Source organism: Salvelinus fontinalis, chromosome 9, assembly GCF_029448725.1.
Source record: "Salvelinus fontinalis isolate EN_2023a chromosome 9, ASM2944872v1, whole genome shotgun sequence".
In the NCBI taxonomy this organism is placed as follows: Eukaryota; Metazoa; Chordata; class Actinopteri; order Salmoniformes; family Salmonidae; genus Salvelinus; species Salvelinus fontinalis.
In genome coordinates, this window is record NC_074673.1 from 29,340,495 (window position 1) to 29,362,770 (window position 22,276).

At 42.8% G+C, this 22,276-nt stretch overlaps 1 protein-coding gene across 3 annotated transcripts in view; it reads left to right on the forward strand.

The window, feature by feature from the left end:
• The window catches only part of LOC129862391 (chromatin remodeling regulator CECR2-like), a 47,285-nt gene that overhangs the window by 6,822 nt on the left and 18,187 nt on the right, over window positions 1-22,276 (forward strand). For all 3 annotated transcript variants that reach the window (XM_055934005.1, XM_055934006.1, XM_055934004.1), the window contains exons 2-3: window positions 16,729-16,823; window positions 20,851-21,034. In XM_055934005.1, coding sequence (XP_055789980.1) covers window positions 16,729-16,823; window positions 20,851-21,034 — 279 coding nt within the window. The remainder of the gene's footprint in view (window positions 1-16,728; window positions 16,824-20,850; window positions 21,035-22,276) is intronic.

Below are 22,276 nucleotides of genomic sequence, written 5' to 3' on the forward strand. Positions count from 1 at the left end.
CGGTTTATTGCTATCAGGGATCCTTGGGACGTACCTAACCGTAACCATTTTAAATTTCAATGAGGTGACATCAGTTGGACATCCCAAGGATCCCTCCTCCAACCACCACATTGGCCAAACAGTGTTTCCCTCTGTAGGGCCAGCAGGCTAAATGTTAATGGGCCATGTGTGTTGGTGTAGGATGTGTGATATGGTTGGGAAATGAGACCACTGGGTTGTCAGCGTAAAGCAGGAAACTCTAGTTCTGAGAGGAAGTGTATGTGTTTACCCGTGTGGCTGTGGAGGAATGAGGCTGCTCGCCTCCCATCTCCTGTGCTTAATGATCCTCACCCAGGGGGCTCTTCTGTCTGCACGGCAGTGAGCTCAGCCCGGGAAGGATCTGTCGAACTTTAGTCTCCCAAGCCCAGCCCCCTCTCTCCCCTCGCCAGCACAACCAACTGTCACACCTGGCTGACTGGCTGTGACATTGAGACTGCAATGACATTGAGACTGCAATGAAACACAGCCGGCTCTCCTACTTGAGTGATCATGGGAATCAGCAGTTGCTATGTGTGTGCCTCCTTGTTTTCCCTATGTGTTGTATGACGCTGTAGATTACCAATGACAAAGTGGTAGAAAATGGGTCCTTTACTAGGTGCCGCCTTTGGCGTCGCCTAATGGGAATCCTAATAAATATAATCAAGATTCACATGTAAACAGTTTTGTCGGGTTGTTGTTTTCAGGGGCCAAATGGAGACCATAACCAGGTAGCACGGAGGCCATCATGTTTTGAATGTCAGAACGTGGCCCCAGGGTTTCACAGCAGTAAGTGTGAGATGGCAGTCCTATCACCAGAGCTCCAACCAACTCACTATGCATCCAGATAGGTGGTATGCAGGCATCCAACTTATTTATCTATCTTTGGTTCTTCTCAAGGTCAGGTATGAGACTGTATCTCAATGCTCTCCGGAACGAATGCATGGCACATCCTGAGGATGCGAGGGCGTCTTCCTGTGTTATGGTGTGCCTTGCTACGTGTCGTGTGGGAGGGGAGGTTTGAGTATTGTCAGTTGATGGCTCCTGTAGGAGCCATGTAAGAGGAGGAGTGGGAAGGTAAGTGAGAATAGCCTTCACACAATGAAGGCAGGCCTCCCAACCCCCTCCCTCTAACTGCCTGCTTGAACCCCTCCTGGAGCTGTTAACGGCATTGGCATGGAAAGTATCTGCAGTGAGGCTCTGCAGAGAAGCCAGCCCCGATAACATGGCCTCTACTAGTCTGCTGGAGCTCTGGAGCCATCAGATACAGCCCCAGTGGCAGGACTTATCACACAAGGCCACACATTGTCGTTGGGACACAAGCATTGATTGGGAGAACTGGGCGCTTTTCTTTTATCTTCAAATGTATCCGCCAGTCTACTCAGACTCTTCTGTTGACTGTCTTGTAGAATCACTGACTGAGCATGTTTTCTTTGTAGCGTGGCCCTATGGTGAATGCTTTAAATGAGCAGTGGCCTTTGACACTAAGCCTCCCTGGCTCTACCTGGGGTATCTGCCGGCCTGCGGAGCGAGGAGCTCTGGGACCTTTGTGCACACATTCAATCAACCTGCTGTGCTAACCCACCACAGAGGCTCTGTTTACGTAATCATCAGCAAATGTTTGTGAATCGTGTGGGTGTTTTTTCTCTTGACACGAGGCTCGTGGCTGCAGCACACAAACTGAAGTCCATTCCTTTGAATGGGATTGGCCCATCGTTGAGTGAAAATATGTCCTGTGTTAGTCAGATCCACTGACATTGTGTAACAAAGGACATGTCAGTGGCTCTGCTGACTGGAACACAGGACATATTTTCAGTCAACAATGGGCCAATCCCATATTATGGCAGTTTTGACACCAGTGATTTGCTCATGGCAGAGCTTAGGGTTCCTCTGCTGTGAGTCATAATGCCAGAAGCCAACCTCTGACCCTGTATTCCAAGTGTGACGCTGCAAGCGACACCTGAGGCATAGCCACACACACACACTGATAGTGATCTGGCCAGCTACCCTACCTTAGCAAGCTACAGCAGAGCCATTGACAGTGCTGAAGGGGCTGAATGTGCACTTTAGAGGATGTGACACACCCTTGACTTAGCATTGACTCACCCTCCAATCATCCTTCAAGCATTTGACTCCCTTAAGGAGTGTTTACCAGGCTGCTTTGTCAAGTTTTAGTTCCTTGGTGATAAGTCTGTCAACCCCCTATCAACTCTATGATTTGGATTGTTGACAAAGATGGACAGGCATATCTTTGTCTTATCCATGTTCTATCTGTACCATGTGCAGATCATCGGGTTGACCTAGTGTAAGTAGTTCCTTGGGGTGTAGAGTGTGTTTTTGCTGTGTGTTTGATCCTGGCAGTTTGAGCTCCTTGCAGGAGAGCTCCAGCTGCAGTGAGTGTCCCTCATCACGGCCCTTAACACACACTCTGCTTGATTAACGGTGAGCCCACAGAGGGATCTCCGTCACACTGAAGAAAGGGCACACACCCCACACTAATTCCCTTTCCTTTGCCATCTGAGCTGCCGAGTGGCACTTCAAAGGTGGAGTGGGATGGTGTTAATCCAGGACTGCTCTGCTGGGCTGGGCCCTGGTTCCCCCGGACGGCCCCAGGTTTGAAGTGTGATCAAAGTGCAGTCTGCCACTGATAGATGGGGCCCAGGGGCTGGCTGTCATGGGACCAGGAAGTGCCAGGGAGCGTGACACAGGATCTCAGTGTCCCCCTGTTGACGGAAGGGGGGGGGGGGGGGGCAGATCAGAACCAAAAGTCCTCATGATAACCTACAGTACACACACGGACACAGACTTGCATTCACAACAAGCCTACACACTCATACACTCCCTCTCTCTCTCTCTTCCAAGGCTACACACACACGTTTTTGTTATCCTACATGTACATATGTATATTGTACATTTGCTATCATAACACTGAGCATAGCTCTTGAAAGAGCCCCATGTTCAAAGACGGAACTAAAATCATAGGCATAGCACTGAAGCTAGCTAGATGGGGTAATTCCGTAGTAACAGAATTGTGCTGACTCAGATTTGTTCACTTAAAATGTATGCCAAACAAAAACCATTTAGATTAGTCAAAGTCCAACAAACCATACAACTGTATGCACAAGGACTACTTTTAACTGTTCACATGGAACATTTTGCAAACACACATTTCCTGTGTAGAACTGTGCAGATGTGAAGTTTAATAACAGAATTTCAGTAAAATCTTTGTCTACGTTTTCCAAAAGCTCAGTTAAATATCTGCTCTGAATTAAGATTCAACGATGTCTGCAGAAAGAATAGGGTGTCTGCTATGACGGGACATATTGACTTTGAAATAATTTATTTTGGTTATTGAACTACATTAAGTGAAGTGGATTTACACCCGGTAAAGGTATTTCATCATGGGTCCCTGATCTGTACTACACAGAAATGCAAATTGTGACCCACCATCTCTCTTCGGTGTTATGTTCCAAAATTTGAAATTGTATTTTTTTTTTTACATGGGATAAAAGTACAGACCCAAGAGCTTCAAAATTGTATATCATACACTGTAGTTGTAGAACAATGTGAAAGTAATGCTGCTTTGAAAGTTGATCAACTTGTAAACCCACTCTTGAGAGAATGGCCCTTGAATGTTTTGGTACACCTACTAGAGAGCTTTTCTTTGTTTACACCCATTCAGCATTGTTCACACCCTCTTAAGCCTCACCCATCTCTTTGTTTCACATGAGGCCATGTGCTAAACAGTGAGTACAGTAGTGTTCAAAACAATCAAAGATTAATACTAAAGGCTGGTTTATACTACGTCTATCGATATGTCTGTTGACAGTGAACATTCTATTGTTGTCTGACAAACTTGTCGTCGTTATTGTGTATGTAGAAGAACCATAACAATGACAGTTATACTGGTGATAGATGAGGTAGTGTGTGTGACTGTCAGTAATCGCCCCCAGACACATCTGGCTAATTAGATGGGCCATGTAAAAGAGAGCTAGATGTGGCTAGGGATAGTTACAGCCTAAGTGGATGGGTCATGTAATCATCTTGCGAAGTGGAGTCTTTTGTTTAGATATCTAGAGAGCTAAACAATGAACCATAATCCCAACCCATACAGAATAGCAATACACACGGATTGTCATAGCTAGCCACCATGCATGAGATATTGTATGAATCTGCAGGTAGGAAAATCTAACCAACTAGCTTCAATGGTAGCTAGCTAACAGTAGGCTATAGCTAGCAATGCAAATGGATTTCTGATATATGAATAATATTACTAGAAAGATCATACACCTAGCTAGCCAGCCAGCTAACAGTAGGCTTTAGCTTGCAATGAATGAATTTGAAACTTAATATCTGAAAATGTAGCTAGACTCTGAAAGTTCTCTTGTTTGCGTTTTGTACAGCTTGTTATGTCACTCCGGTTCAAACTGACAGTGTTCCATGCCATAAGAATCATCAGATCTTTCTCCCTCTGTCAGGGATGCCATGGTAGATTTCAAAACTCTGTCAACTTCCATGACAAGGGCCACCCGGGTGGCGCAGTGGTCTAAGGGACTGCATCGCAGTGCATCACTACAGAGCCGGGTTTGATCCCGGGCTGTGTCGCAGCCGGCTGCGACTGGGAGACCCATGAGACGGCACACAATTGGCCCAACATCGGTAGGGTTTGCTGGCCAGGATGTCCTTGTCCCATTGCGCTCTAGCGACTCCTGTGACCGACCAGGTGCATGCACGCTGACACGGTCGCTAGTTGGACGGTGTTTCCACATTGTTTAGGCTGACTTCCGGGTTAACCGAGCAGTGTGTCAAGAAGCAGTGCGGCTTGGCAGGGTTGTGTTTCGAAGGACGCATGGCTCTCGACCTTCGTAGCGCTCTCGCACTCGCTCTCTCTCTCTCGACTATCAACTCCTTACGGGAGTTGCAGCGATGGGACAAAACTGTAACGACCAATTGAATATCACGAAAGAGGCAAAAAGTGCCCCAAAAAATATACACTACTGTTCAAAAGTTTGGGGTCACTTAGAAATGTCCTTGTTTTTGAAAGAAAAGCAAAAAAAAATGGTCCATTTTAAAATAACATAATTCATCAAATGCATTAATTTTGTAAATGACTATTGTAGCTGGAAACGGCAGATTTTTAATGGAATATCTACATAGGCATACAGAGGCCCATTATCAGCAACCATCACTCCTGTGTTCCAATGGCACGTTGTGTTAGCTAATCCAAGTATATCATTTTAAGGCTAATTGATCATTAGAAAACCCTTTTGCAATTATGTTAGCACAGCTGAAAACTGTTGTGCTGGCCTTCTTTAGACTAGTTGAGTATCTGGAGCATCAGCATTTATAGGTTCGATTACATGCTCAAAATGGCCAGAAACAAATAACTTTCTTCTGATACTCGTCAGTCTATTCTTGTTCTGAGAAATTAAGGCTATTCCATGTGCGAAATTGCCAAGAAACTGAAGATCTTGTACAGCGCTGTGTACTACACCCTTCACAGAACAGCGCAAACTGGCTCTAACCAGAATAGAAAGAGTGGGAGGCCCTGGTGCACAACCGAGCAAGAGGACAAGTACATTAGTGTCTAGTTTGAGAAACAGATGCCTCACAAGTCCTCAACTGGCAGCTTCATTAAATAGTACCCGTAAAACACTAGTCTCAACGTCAACAGCGAAGAGGGGACTCCGGGATGCTGGCCTTCTAGGCAGAGTTCCTCTGTCCAGTGTCTGTGTTTTGCCCATTTTAATATTTTATTTTTATTGGCCAGTCTGCTATATGGCTTTTTCTTTGCAACTCTGCCTAGAAGGCCATCATCCCTCTTCACTGTTGACGTTGAGACTGGTGTTTTGCGGGTACTGTTGAATGAAGCTGCCAGTTGTAGCATATGAACACGTCATAAGCCTAATTATTTATTTTTATTACAGGAAATTGGCTGTAAAACTGCAAAATGTCCTCAACCTCATTGCAAAATGTGTTGAATAGAATGAGATTAGCTATAAAACGGCATATTTTTCCTCTGCCCCATGGCAATATGTGACTCGTTTCAGGAAACCAATGGGAATGTCCGTTAGAAGAAGGGAATGAAGAAGAAGGGTATGATAGCTAAGGAGATGGAGATAATTCTAGCATTTGATTGCAAATAATGCAGAGGGAGTCAGAGAACACACGAGAATGTATAAAATACATGTCTCTGGATTACATATTCAAACTAAGGGCAACCATGGCATCCGTGACAGAGAGGGAGAAGCCTTCATTCATGTATACGGGTCAGAGAGTCTAGCTAGCTGCATATTGACAAAATTAAAAACGTATAATATTTGAAAGTCGTTTTCAATGCAAGTTCTGTTCGCTAGCTAGCTAATGTTAGCTGGCTGGCTCGCTAACATTACGTGTATGATCTGTGTACTAATATTATTCGTATCTCAGCCATTTGCATTGCTAGTTATAGTCTAATGTTAGCTAACATTGAACCTAGTTGGCAGATTCATGCAGGGTAGTAATGTTATGAGTTGGGATTATGGGTCGTTGTTTAGCTAGCTAGCCACATGTCTAAATAAGACTCCACTATGCAAGTAACCATTTCACTGTACTGTTTACACTTTCTGTATCCTGTGCATGTGACAAATAAACTTGAGATTTTATTTGATATAGTGTTTACCGGAGAAGGTAATGTGACGAACAACATGGCCTTCACCAAAGTCAAATTAGGATATAACATTAGGCCAACAAGACAGGGTCCACGTTCTAAAATTCCTCAGTAGAATGCCCTGCTTTTATTTCGTCACTCACAACCATAAGCTATTTTCTGTAATTAGCTTGCCATTAACTTGTAAATAAGGATCTTGTTGTGAGTTTTTATTTTCCTGTAATAATGAATACAAATGAGCTCAATTTTAAAAAGTTATCCGCTATATGACATGGTCATTATTTGAACTGGCTAGCCAGCTAACTTAACGTTCTCAGACCATGTGGGCCTCCGAAACTCCAGTACGCTACTGGTAGCTAGTGCTGAGTGAGTAATCATATTTTCTGAGGGGGGGTGGGGGTTTGGTTATCACATTTTATTTGTCACATGCACCAAAATACAACTGGTGTGTGTGTGTAAATGCTTACTTACAAGCCCTTAACCAACAATGCAGTTCAAGAAATAGAGTTGTAGCATAACAGTCTTGTATCATAGCATCCGGGCGAGGGAGGACTTTGAATGCGTCTCTGTGTGTGGAGTAAAGGTGGTCTAGAGTAAAAAAAAAAATATATATATATATATATATATATATATATATATATATATATATATATATATATATATATATATATATATGGATGTCATAAGGTGAATGCACCAATTTGTAAGTCGCTCTGGATAAGAGCGTCTGCTAAATGACTTTAAATGTAAATGTATATAAACTGCTCAAAAAAATAAAGGGAACACTTAAACAACACAATGTAACTCCAAGTCAATCACACTTCTGTGAAATCAAACTGTCCACTTAGGAAGCAACACTGATTGACAATAAATTTCACATGCTGTTGTGCAAATGGAATAGACAAAAGGTGGAAATTATAGGCAATTAGCAAGACACCCCCAATAAAGGAGTGATTCTGCAGGTGGTGACCACAGACCACTTCTCAGTTCCTATGCTTCATGGCTGATGTTTTGGTCACTTTTGAATGCTGGCGGTGCTTTCACTCTAGTGGTAGCATGAGACGGAGTCTACAACCCACACAAGTGGCTCAGGTAGTGCAGTTCATCCAGGATGGCACATCAATGCGAGCTGTGGCAAAAAGGTTTGCTGTGTCTGTCAGCGTAGTTTCCAGAGCATGCAGGCGCTACCAGGAGACAGGCCAGTACATCAGGAGACGTGGAGGAGGCCGTAGGAGGGCAACAACCCAGCAGCAGGACCGCTACCTCCGCCTTTGTGCAAGGAGGTGCACTGCCAGAGCCCTGCAAAATGACCTCCAGCAGGCCACAAATGTGCCCGCTTTGATAATACAGTGCTACCGACGCAGCCCGTTACCAAGGACTGTGAGCTCTCCTTCTCCGTGGCCGATGTGAGTAAGACATGTAAACGTGCTAACCCTCACAAGGCTGCCGGCCCAGACGTTATCCCTAGCTGTGTCCTCAGAGCATGCGCAGACCAGCTGGCTGGTGTGTTTACGGACATATTCAATCTGTCCCTATACCAGTCTGCTATCCCCACATGCTTTAAGATGGCCACCATTATTCCTGTTCCCAAGAAGGAAAACCTAACTGAACTAAATGACTATCGCAGTCACTTTTGTCATCATGAAGTGCTTGGAGAGACCAAAGATCGTATCACCTCCACCTTACATTCACCCTAGACTCACTTCAATTTGCTTATCGCCCCAATAGGTCCACAGACGATGCAATCGCCATCACACTGCACACTGCCCTATTTCATCTGGACAAGAGGAATACCTATGTAAGAATGCTGTTCATTGACTACAGCTCAGCATTCAACACCATAGTACCCTCCAAGCTTGAGGCCCTGGGTCTCAACCCTGCCCTGTGCAATTGGGTCCTGGACTTTCTGACAGACCGCCCCCAGGTGGTAAAGGGAGGAAACAACATCTCCACTTTGCTGACCCTCAACACTGGGGCCCCACGGGGGTGCGTGCTCAGCCCCCTCCTGTACTCCCTGTTCACCCATGACTGCGTGGCAATGCACGCCTACAACTCAATTATCAAGTTTGCAGACGACACAACAGTAGTGGGCTTGATTACCAACAATGACGAGACAGCCTACAGGGAGGAGGTGAGGGCACTCGGTGTCAGGAAAACAACCTCTCAGTCAACGTCAACAAAACAAAGGGGATGATCGTGGACTTCAGGAAACAGCAGAGGGAGCACTCCCCTATCCACATCGACGGGACAGCAGTGGAGAAGGTGGAACGTTTTAAGTTCCCCAGCGTAGATATCACTGACAAACTGAAATGGTCCACGCACACAGACAGTGTGGTGAAGGAGCAACAGTGCCTCTTCAACATCAGGATGCTGAAGAAATGTGTCCTGTCAACTAAAATTCTCACAAACTTTTACAGATGTACAATTGAGCATAAAAAAACAACTTCCTCCCTAAGTCAACAGCCTTTTAAACAGCCATTACTAACGGAGGCTGCTGCCTACATACAGACTTGAAATCATTGTCCACTTTTAATAATGCCAATTTAATCATGTTTACATATCTTGCATCACTCATCGTATGTAAATACTGTATTTTATACCATCTATTGCATCTTGCCTATGTCATTGCTCATCCTTATATTTATATGTGTGTGTGTGTGTATATATTCTTATTCCATTCCTTTACTTAGAATTGTGTGTGTTTAGGTAGTTGTTTTGGAATTGATAGATATTTATGCACTGTTGGAAGTAGAAGCACAAACATTTCACTACACATTCAATAATATCTGCTAACCATGTGTGTGACCAGTAAAATTTGATTTGATGTCGGTTCAATTACTTGAATACTATTTAGTTTCTTGTGTGAGCCCATCGCATCATTTTCTCTAAAGAGAGAAATCAAGTTAATAACTGTGGGACACTGGGCTGAAGGGAGTTGTAGTTTTCATGAATCAAATATTCAACCTACATTGAACAAGAAATATAAACGCAACATGTAAAGTGTGGGTCCTATGTTTCATGAGCTGAAACAAAATATCCCAGAAATGTTCCATACTAACAAAAAGCAAATTTCTATCATTTTGTGCACACATTTGTTAACATCTCTGTGAGTGAGCATTTCTCCTTTGCCAAGGTAATCCATCCACCTGACAGGTGTGGCATATCAAGAAGCTGATTAAACATGTTCATTACACAGGTGCACCTTGTGCTGGGGACAATTTAAAGGCCACATTAAAATGTGCAGTTTTGTCACACAACACAATGCCACAGATGTCTGAAGTTAAGGGAGTGTGCAATTGGCACGCTGACTGCTGGAATTTCCACCAGAGTAGTTGCCAGAGAATTGAATGTTAATTTCTCTGCCATAAGCTGACTCCAACGTCGTTTTAGAGAAATTTCCAGTATGTCCATCCGGCCTCACAACTGCAGAACACTTGTAACCACGCCAGTCCAGGACCTCAACATCTGGCTTCTTCACCTACGGGATCGTCTATTGGAGAGGGGGTACAGAGGAGTATTTATGTCTGTAATATAACTAATTTTGAGTGGCTGGGCTTGCCTCCCCAGTGGGTGGGCCTGGCTGCCAATTGGGTGGGCCTATGCCCTCCCCGGCCTACCCATGGCTGCGCCCCTGCAGAGTCATGTGAAATCCATAGATTAGGGCCTAATGAATTTAAATTGACTGATTACCTTTTATATGAACTGTATCTCAGTAAAATCTTTATTGCACATGGCGTCGGTTATATATATTTTTTTCTTCGGTATAGTTCAGCGCAGAAACATGTTAATGGACTACAATGACCATAATCCATTGCACCTGTTCTTTCCGCCTCTAACAGAGATGGATAAAAAGAAAATATGCCTGATAGGTTAGGTTAGATACACACAAACTGGATGAGAGCGGAATGTACACAACGAGGAGAGAGTGGGATAGACAGTTCGTGAAAGTATGCCTTATATACTTTGAAGAACTAGTCAAATGATTGTCATAACTTTAAGGAATGAAAAATGGTAAAGTCGCCAAGTAAAAACCCAGTTAACTTCTTTGGGCTGCAAGACCGAAGCCGGGCACAATATGACAACAGCCACTTCAAGTGCAGGGCGCGAAATTCAAAAGATATTTTTTAGAAATATTTAACTTTCACACATTAACAAGTCCAATACAGCAAATGAAAGATACACATTTTGTGAATCAGGCCAACATATCCGATTTTTTAAAAATGTTTTACAGCGAAAACACCACGTATATTTGTTAGCTCACCACCAAATACAAAAAAGGACAGACATTTTTCACAGCACAGGTAGCATGCACAAAACCAACCTAACTAACCAAGAACCAACCAAACTAACCAAGAAACAACTTCATCAGATGACAGTCTTATAACATGTTATACAATAAATCTATGTTTTGTTCGAAAAATTTGCATATTTCAGGTATAAATCAGTTTTACATTGCAGCTACCATCACAGCTACCGTCACAAATAGCACCGACGCAGCCAGAGTAATTACAGACACCAACGTGAAATACCTAAATACTCATCATAAAACATTTCTGAAAAATACATGGTGTACAGCAAATGAAAGACAAGCATCTTGTGAATCCAGCCAATATTTCCGATTTATTAAGTGTTTTACAGCGAAAACACAATATAGCATTATATTAGCTTACCACAATAGCCAGAAACACAAGCCATTTACCAGCAGCAAAAGTTAGCGATCGTAGCAAACCAGTAAAAGATATCTAATTTTTGACTAACCTTGAAAAGATTCATCAGATGACAGTCCTATAACATCAGGTTATACATACACTTATGTTTTGTTCGAAAATGTGCATATTTAGAGCTGATATCAGTGGTTATACATTGTGCTAATGTAGCATCTTTTTCCCAGAATGTCCGGATATTTTTCTGACACTCACCTATTCTGACCAAATAACTATTCATAAACGTTACTAAAAAATACATGTTGTATAGGAAATGATAGATACACTAGTTCTTAATGCAATCGCCGTGTTAGAATTCTAAAAAATAACTTCATTACGACATCCAGCTTACGTTATAGCGAGAGAGTGCCCAAAATCTGGGCGCAAACTAGTAGTACACATGTTCGACAGATATATGAAATAGCATCATAAAATGGGTCCTACTTTTGATGATCTTCCATCAGAATGTTGTACAAGGGCTCCTTTGTCGGGAACAATCGTTGTTTGTTTGGTTTTAGAATGTCCTCTTCTCCAGTCAATTAGCACGAAAAGCTAGCAAAGTGGCTCGAAGCTCTCCTTCGTGAACAAACGCAGACAACGCAAAACGCCTAACGTCCCGAATAAATTTCAATAATCTAATAAAACTATATTGAAAAAACATACTTTACGATGATATCGTCACATTTATCAAATAAAATCAAAGCCGGAGATATTAGTCGTCTATAACGACAGCTTTTCAGAAGGCAATACCCGGTCCCTTCTCGAGCGTTCCAGAAAACAGGAAATTGGTGTTACGTCATGCCAAGAGCTTTTATTCGACCTCAGATCAAGTTATACACTCCATTTCTTCTCTCACTGCCTGTTGACATCTAGTGGAAGGCGTATGAAGTGCATGTATACTAATACATATCAAGCACATTTATAGGCAGGCCCTAGAACAGAGCATCGATTTCAGATTTTCCACTTCCTGTCAGGAAGTTTGCTGCAAAATGAGTTCTGTTTTACTCACAGATATAATTCAAACGGTTTTAGAAACTAGAGAGTGTTTTCTATCCAATAGTAATAATAATATGCATATTGTACGAGCAAGAATTGAGTACGAGGCCGTTTGAAATGGGCACCTTTTATCCAGGCTACTCAATACTGCCCCTGCAGCCGAAAGAGGTTATATACACAACTGACATATTTCATAGTCCTTTTCTTTTTTTGTTTTGATGTCTACCCAATGTGGACAATGGAATATTTTCAATGTTTTGACAATTGAATTTAAACTTTTTGCCTTTGGTAATGTCAATTAAAAAGCTAAAATTTGTGATTTTTGTTTCATAATGCATTTAATGTTTAAAAACATGATCGAAAACGGTGATATATATATGTATTTCCCCCCCTTCTATTTTTTATAATGGAACCAAAATTGAGTCTGCTTCAAAAAACACTAATTGCTCAACATTACTGGTCGCTAACTACGCTAATGGTCAAAAGTTTTAGAACACCTACTCATTAAGGCTTTTCTTTATTTTTACTATTTTCTACATTGTAGAATAATAGTGAAGAAATCAAAACTATGAAATAACACATGGAATCATGTAGTAACCAAAAAAGTGCTAAACAAATCAAAATATACAGCTGAAGTCGGAAGTTTACGTACATTTAGGCTGGAGTCATTAAAACCCGTTTTCAACCACTCCACAAATGTCTTGTTAACAAACTAGTTTTGGCAAGTCGGTTAGGACATCTACTTTGTGCATGACACAATTTAATTTTCCCAACAATTGTTTAAAGAAAGTGCGTTATAAGTGAAATAAATCTGTCACAATTCCAGTGGGTCAGAAGTTTACATATACTAAGTTAACTGTGCCTTTTAAACAGCTTGGAAAATTCCAGCAAATGATGCCATGGCTTTAGAAGCTTCTGATAGGCTAATTGACATAATTTGAGTCAATTGGAGGTGTACCTGTGGATGTATTTCAAAGCCTACCTTAACTCAGTGCCTCTCTGCTTGACATCATGGGAAAATCAAAAAGAAAACAGCCAAAAATTGTAGACCTCCACAAGTCTGGTTCATCCTTGGGAGCAATTTCCAAACGCCTGAATGTACCACGTTCATCTGTACAAACAATAGTATGCAAGTATAAACACCATGGGACCACGCAGCCGTCATACCTCTCAGGTAGGAGACGTGTTCTGTCTCCTAGAGATGAGCGTACTTTGGTGCAGAAAGTGCAAATCAATCCCAGAACAACAGCAAAGGACCTTGTGAAGATGCTAGATGAAACGGGTACAAAACTATCTATATCCACAGTAAAACTAGTCCTATATCGACATTACCTAAAAGGCCGCACAGCAAGGAAGAAGCCACTGCTCCAAAACCGCCATAAAAAAGCCAGACTACGGTTTGCAACTGCACATGGGGACAAAGATGATACTTTTTGGAGAAATGTCCTCTGGTCTGATGAAACAAAAATAGAACTGTTTGGCCATAGTGACCATCGTTATGCTTGGAGGAAAAAGGGGGAGGCTTGCAAGCCGAAGAACACCATCCCAACCGTGAAGCACGGGTGTGGCTGCATCATGTTGTGGGGGTGCTTTGCTGCAGGTGGGACTGGTGCACTTCACAAAATAGGTGGCATCATTAGGCAGGAAAATTGTGGATATATTGAAGCAACATCTCAAGACATCAGTCAGGAAGTTAAAGCTAGGTCACATGGGTCTTCCAAATGGACAATGACCCCAAGCACGCTTCCAAAGTTGTGGCAAAATGGCTTAAAGAAAACAAAGTCAAGGTATTGGAGTGGCCATCACAAAGCCCTGACCTCAACCTAAAGAAAATGTGTGGGCAGAACTGAAAAAGCGTTTGCGAGCCAGGAGGCCTACAAACCTGACTCGGTTACACAGCTCTATCAGGAGGAACGGGCCAAAATTCACCCAAGTTATTGTGGGAAGCTTGTTGAAGGCTACCCAAAACGTCTGACCCAAGTTAAACAATTTAAAGTCAGTGCTACCAAATACTAATTGAGTGCATGTAAACTTCTGACCCACTGCAAATGCGATGAAAGAAATAAAAGCTGAAATAAATCATTCTTTCTACTATTATTCTGACATTTCACATTCTTAAAATAAAGTGGTGATCCTAACTGACCTAAGACGGGGCATTTTTGCTAGGATTTAAATGTCAGGAATTGTGAAACTGAGTTTTTAAATGTATTTAGCTAAGGTGTATGTGAACTTCCGACTTCAACTGTAGATTCTTCAAACTCTTGGCATTCTATCAACCATATTTTTTTCTAATAAAAAAAAAAAAATGTAACTAGGCAAGCCAGTTCAGAACAAATTCTTATTTACAATGACGGCCATACCTGGACGACGCTGCCCCAATTGTGCACCAACCTATGGGACTCCCAATCACGGCCAGATTTGATACAGCCTGGATTCAAACCAGGGACTGTAGTGACTTCTCTTGCACTGAGATGCAGTGCCTTAGACCACGGGGCCAATCGGGAGCCCAAAGCTTCATGAGGGAGTCACCTGGAATGCATTTCAATTAACAGGTGTGCCTTGTTAAGTTAATTAATGGAATTTCTTTCCTCAATGCGTTTGAGCCAATCTGTTGTGTTGTGACAAAAGGGGGGAGGGAGGGGAGGGGTTACGATAGTCCATATTATGGCAAGAACAGCTCAAAACACTTTTTTTGGTTACTACATGATTCCATATGTGTTATTTCATAGTTTTGATGTCTTCACTATTATTTTACAATGTAGAAAATAGTAAAAAATAAAGAAACACTTAATGTGTAGGTGTTCTAAAACTTTTGACCCTAGTGTATGTTATTGTGGTTTCTGGCACCCAAGTTCCAGGCCCTCCCAGGGTTGTGAGCTTCCCTCCTCCCAGGCTCTTCATATTGAATTATTCTTTAGCTCCATTAGAATCGGTTTAATTTTCCACCATGATCAATAGGTTTTTAAATTGGTCATTGAAATGTGCTCAAGCAGCTTGAACTCTGCTTTTTTAAATAATAGGACTTGGCGATTTAAAGAATCAGCCCAGCCAGCTCTGGCATGTTTCTATTGCACCACCAACCAGTCCTGAGTAGCTATCAGATTATTATTATTTTTTACCCCAAAGCAGAAACATCCATTTTATCCTGTTTTTAAACCACTCTCTCTCTCCCCTGTTTTTCATCCTGCTGACTGTTGACTCCTAGCTTCCTTGCTTCTCCACAGCCAGGAGGTGTGGAGGCTGACCCCCCAGTGACCCCAGCACTCAGACGGTTTTATCTAGAGAGAGGCAGCAATCTGCAGGCTGTGGCTGCACAATGAAATGGGCCTCCTCACCCTTCAGTTAATTCTGGACTGTCACCATGCTTTTTCTTTGGGGAGGTTTGTTGATGGAGGGGAAATGTGTTTTATGAAGAGAATTTAGAAGTGAGTTCTGTAGATGGAGACAGAAGGGAGTGGTGGGGGGCAGTCAGCTGCAGGCGGATTACTTTTTAAGGGGAATAGCCAATGCTGAAGGGTCGCTTTGCATCCTGGGAAAGTGGGAAGAAAGGTTAAGTAAAATGGACACTTGGCTGATAGAGCAATTTGCATTAGTGTTTTTTGCCCTCAGCCTCCCTTGTCTTTGCCCCCCTTGTCTCTGCTCTGTAGCTGAGGGCCTTTGGGTATCCCGGGCAGAGAGCAAGCATGCTGGGTAACAGTGGAGGAGAGGGGGGGTCGGTCTTTGCGGTGGCCTTAGGCTCCTGCTGCCGTCTCTCCTTGGCTCTTTCAGGGCCTTTAGAGTTTGCTCTCCTGGTTACTGCCGCTTCATAAACCCTCAATGGTGGCCACACAATGCCAGGCAGGAGACGGTTCAGGGTCGAACTTGAACCTCGTCTCCAACCGCTGGCAGAAAAGGACTCCTCTGAGAACATGTGAGCTAGTCCCCCCCTCCCCACAGCAACTCAATCACACTAACCGGTCCCTACACACAGCCTATCTAGTATTGTTGTTTGTCATGATCAAGCGTGTTCGACTCAAGGTGAAATACTGCCTGATTCTGGTCCCCTATGGCTCTGACAATTTACTAGTTCCAATATCCACACTTCAACGAAGTTTTGCCACGAGAGCTCCTGTTTCATTGAAAATGTCAAACTGTGTCTTGTAAACCCTAAATTCTCATCACCTCCTACCGTTTTACTTCAGGGCATCCATATCACTTTGGAATCACACAGCTTATTTTTTTTTACGTGCCGATCTGTGACTAATACCAACCATAAAATGTTATATGCGGACTTTAAAACAAATATTTTTGAGTACCTTAAAAAAAGGATCTCCATATAACTCATTGGCTGACCTCTTCTCCCTGCTGTGTGTGTCTGTGTGGTAGGAGCTGGAAGATGCGCTACAGAAGCAGGACGTAGACTTTCTGGCTGACCTCCTCGTCTCACTGCTGCAAGGATGCTATCAGCGCACAGACATCACGTAAGTAGTACCCCCAGCCTTCCCACATCCTTTATTTAATTTTTATTCATTTAATATTGACTAGGTCTACCATTTTCGCTCACTAGCACACAGAAGCATTTACCTTTCTTGTAACGCAACGTTGGTCTTATCTTCCCCATCTTGGTGACAACATCCAGGGGCCCGTATGGGCCACAGGAAGTTTGAGTCACAAACCCTGTTAGTAGTGAGCACATCAGAATGTGAACAGCTTGTGTTGAAATCAGCCTTTGCAACTGAGTGAGAGTTCTCACAAAGGAAGCTAGGTTTAGGAGGATTTTTCCCTGGAGGGGGACAGTTCATTTGATGAGTAAGTGTGAGATAGGGAGTGGGAAGAGCACAGGAAAGTAAAATGAATGTTCTAGTCCAAAAGGGGCCTCCACCCATTACCACCACCTCTTCTGGGGCCTCATTGATCAAAGGTGTGTGCACACAAAAAATACTCAAAACCTTTGCATGTGCCAGTTTTTTCGCAAAGGTTGGTATTCAAATTCTGAGCTTGATGAGAGTGCTTATTTTCACGCTACTTTCAAGCCATGTGTCCTGCCACCAACTTCTAGAAGGTTGATCAACTGTATTGCAAGCAAATAGGATTATTGTTTTTTTGAGGTGTTTGCTCAAATTGTAGTAATGGTAAGCTAATAGAAACACAATCATGTATTGAGAAACAAAATATTGAACAAACAATTTGTCCTTTGCATAGATGTGGGGGCTGTAGCATTTACTTTTAAATTGTTCGAAAGTACAATCAGTCTTGTAAGAATGCGCGGCCAGTGTCTGGCACTCGCTAGGCGGCATGCATTTTTTTGGGGGGGGTGGTCACTGTACCATTCTGCCCACACCTGTACAGAAATGTTGATAAAACTTGCCATAGCACTGTCTTTTAGGAACTATCATGTCCCAGTTCCAACATTTCCAAATCATACAGAAAATGAGGGTGTTTTTGTTACCATAAAAGGTGAATGGAGGGTGTTTTCCAGATGGGGTTGTAGCTCTTGTTCACTACTGAACAAATATAATATGGCTCTGATTTATCAATGAAAACATGTGTATATGTTGCGTGTTACAATTTGATCAATCCCAATAATTTGTGGGGCATGCACATCCTAGAATCTCCACGTACACCAGAATTTAGTAAGACATTTACTCACTGTTGATAAGTGAGCCCCCTGCTCTTGCTCCATCAGCACTACCGGGCCAGGCACCAGTCTGCCTGTGACTGGGGAGAGAGGTTAGGACTGATCCAGTTTCCGCACCCGGGCTGGCCTTATTGGGCTGGACAGCCACTGGCATCTCGGGGGTGGCTGCTTGGCTCTGGCCTTTCACAGAACTGCCCTTTTCATCCGCACTCGTTAAATGCTCCGGCGGAGCTGGAGAGGGGGGTGGTGGTGTTTTTAGCAGAGGATGGGGGGGGGGGGGCTGCAGCTGTCTGAAAGTGCACACTGCTCTTTCAAGATAAGCTATTTTCTTTCTCATTTTCTCTTGTTGCGTTGGCACTCACCCCTGCCCTGACTCCTTGTTTCTATGCAACTGAGCGGGATCTGAAGGGTTCCAGATTATTCAGACAGATCTGACCCAGAACCAACATTTTATTTACCAGCATCCAACTTAGAACAGTGATACAAACTAGGGATCCACCAATATATCAGTGAACATATTGAAATCGGCCGATATTAGCTGAAAATGCCAACATCGGTATCGGCCTGATATCTAGTTTAACGTGCCTACCTATATAACACAGATGAGAACATCTTTGTATATAATGCAGGTACATGACGTAATGACGCTACGTAAAATGTTGCGCTACACATGCAAAACAGCGTTCCTAACCTAGCCCACAATGTCTGCTGTATGGATCAAGCAGTCAACAAGTTGAGCAGTCATTTGAATGAGTAAGATAATTTCAGCGAGACAACTCAAAGGCGAAATTCATTAACGGCAAGATAATGGAATTTATAGCCCTTGACAATCAACTGTTCTCTATCATGGGTGATGTTGGCTTTCGCCGACTGGTTGAGCACAAGTAGACTTTTTTGGGGGGGGGGGGGGGGGGGGGGGGGGAGTTTTTTTCAGATGTTGCACTACTGGAGTTACACAGTAATAGCGTCACTGCTATTAGCTTCACGACTGACATTTGGACCAGCGATATCAGCCCCATGAGCATGCTGAGTCTGATAGCACAGTGGGTCGTCGAGGATTTCGCACTGAGGAAAGTCGTATTACATGCTCATGAATATGCTGGTTGACATGCCGCTGCTGCAATTTCAATGGCATTTGCGAACATGTTTGAAACTTGGAAACATGAACATGCTAGCTCCATTCAAACAACTGGCTCGAGAAATCAGCTCATCAACTGTGCCTGCAGCAGATGTGATACCCTCTGTCATGGCATTGAAACACCTGCTCAACAAAACTGACAGGGATGTAATCAAATGTGCACAAAATTTGAGAAGCTTTATGTGCGTATGGAAAATTTCTGGGATCTTTTTTTCCAGCTCATGAAACATGGTACAAACACTTTACATGTTGCGTTTTATATTTTTGTTTAGTGTAGTATTTGTATTCTAATTCCTAATTTTAACGCCACCGATTCTGTCACATAACAGTGGAGTGCGCATGCCCATTCTGACTTTGTGTGACGTTAGTGCTGACTAGTTTCTATGGAGTAAAGATGGCCCCTTTACCCGACGAGGTGGATGTTTTTACTGGCCCACATTGGTGAATGAAACAGTTGCCCTTGACAGTTTGCCCCGGCAACAAAACTGCCCACACAGGCTGTGAACAAGCAATTCGGTGGCATTTTCTCTTTGCTGTGTCGCCACCATGCTCAACACTATGTACAAGGACCGCTACTTCGATGCAGACAAGAAACAGGGTTTTTGTGAAATGTTACATACACAGCTGGACAAGATGGAAACAGTGACAGTGCGCACTGAGGAAGAGTGGCCACGGACTGAAACTTCACTGCTTGATATGTATGATGAAATCCTGGTTGAGAATGAAACGACTGAACAAATGAACAACGAAACAGCACAGCAAGTAAGTGATAGAAATAGGTTTTGATTATGTTTTACTGGTAATGGGAACATACGTAACTGCCAACAATAACTTTTTTGGTGTGTGTAACCTTTAACTAGGCACGTCAATTAAGAGCAAAATCATATTTACAATGACGTCCTACCCAGCCAAACCCGGATGACGCTGGGCCAATTGTGCGCCGCCCTATGGAATTTCCAATCACGGCCGGATGTGATACAGCCTGGATTCAAACCAGGGACTGTGGTGATGCCTCTTGCACTGAGACCGCTGCGTGTGTGTTAACTATTTAACTGTACTAGAATGCTTAAAAGGCCGCTAAAATGTTTAATATCAGTTATCGGTATCGGGTTTTTTTGACAAGGAAAATATAGGATATCGATATCGGCGCATCACTAATACAAACCCACTCAAATACAAAATGGCTTTCTTTTCGCATTCCTTTTTCCTCAAACTACTACGGTATGGCAGCTTGAATTATTTAATGACTATCACAATGGACAGCCTGCTTTTCTTAATTTTAAGGACAAGGATTTGGAAGTGAGTGAGTAATGGTAATGGAAGGTCTTTATATTAGGGGGATTATTGTGTTGTAATTTCTGTCCAACCATCGCCCAATCAAGCATTCCTTTTAATTGCCTAGATTGGTATTAATACAAAGCACATGTTCCAAGTTTTGACCTTTTGACACTATAAGAACAGTAGGCGTTTGAGAATGAACGACGTCTAGTTGAAGAGATTGAGTATGTGACATGAATGGGTTAGAAACAACAAAATTATCCAATGTTGTATAGGAACCCTTGACTAGTTTGCTCCAACCAAATTCACTGCAGATCTCAATATTGTTTTGTTAATACCCAGCCCTCCTTACTATTGTATTGTCATACAAGCATGACATTGTCTCAGCGATTAATGGCGACGCTTTACTAGGTGTGGGAAAACATATGGGACTAATCACTCCTCTCCCCTTCAGCCCCCAGGCATTCAGCGATTACCTGGACGACATCATCAACTACCGCTGGGAGTTGGAGGAGGGGAAGCCTAACCCGCTGCGCCAGGGGCCCTTTGAGGAGCTGGCCCCACGCACGCAGGTGGAACTGCTGCACAGGCTGTGTGACTACCGCCTGGACGCTGCCGATGTCTTCGACCTGCTCAAGGTACTGCACACACACACACACACGCACACACAGAGTACACCGGTTACCGCAAGTCTGCACCTGTTAACTCCTGTTATGACCGTTTCAGAGTTAGCATGGGGAAAAGAGTTACCAAAAAAAACTGTATAAACACATTTTTTGTAAGCTGTAGTTATGGTGAATTATTGTGACACCATTTATGGTGACTGGCTGAACAAGTGCTATCTAACCTGATGAAGTGAATTATATACAGTACCAGTCATACGTTTGGACACACCTACTCATTCCAGGGTTTTTCTTTATTTTTACTATTTTCCACATTGTAGAATAATAGTGAAGATGTCAAATCTATGAAATAACACATATGGAATCATGTAGTAACCAAAAGTGTTAAACAAATCAAAATATATTTGAGATTCTTCAAAGTAGCCACCCTTTGCCTTGATGCACACTGTTGGCTTTCTCTCAACCAGCTTCATGAGGTAGTCACCTGGAATGTATTTCAATTAACAGGTGTGCCTTGTTAAAAGTTAATTTGTGGAATTTCTTTCCCTCCTTAATGCGTTTGAGCCAATCAGTTGTGTTGTGACAAGGTAGGGGTGGTATACAGAAGATAGCCCTATTTGGTAAAAGACCAAGTCCATATTATGGCAAGAACAGCTCAAATAGGAAAGAGAAACGACAGTACATCATTACTTTAACACATGAAGGTCGGTCGATGAGGAAAATTTCAAAAACTTTTTTTAAGTGCAGTCGCAAAAACAATCAAGCGCTTTGATGAAACTGGCTCTCATGAGGACCGCCACAGGAAAGGAAGACCCAGAGTTACCTCTGCTGCAGAGGATAAGTTTATTAGTTACCAGCCTCAAAAATTGCAGCCTAGATAAATGCTTGACAGAGTTCAAGTAAGACACATCTCAACATCAACAGTTTTTTTATGTTTTATTTTATTTAAGCTTTTTTATTTTACTAGTCAGTTAAGAATAAATTCTTATTTACAATGACGGCCTAGGAACAGTGGGTGAACTGCCTTGTTCAGGGGCAGAACGACAATGTTTTACCTTGTCAGCTCGATGATTCGATCTAGCAACCTTTCGGTTACTGGACCAATGCTCTAACCACTAGGCTACCTGCCGCCTCCTGTTCGTGGAGACTGTGTGAATCAGGCCTTCATGGTCAAATTGCTGCAAAGAAACCACTAAAGGACACCAATAAGAAGAAGAGACTTGCTTGTCCTAAGAAACACGAGCAATTAGACCGGTG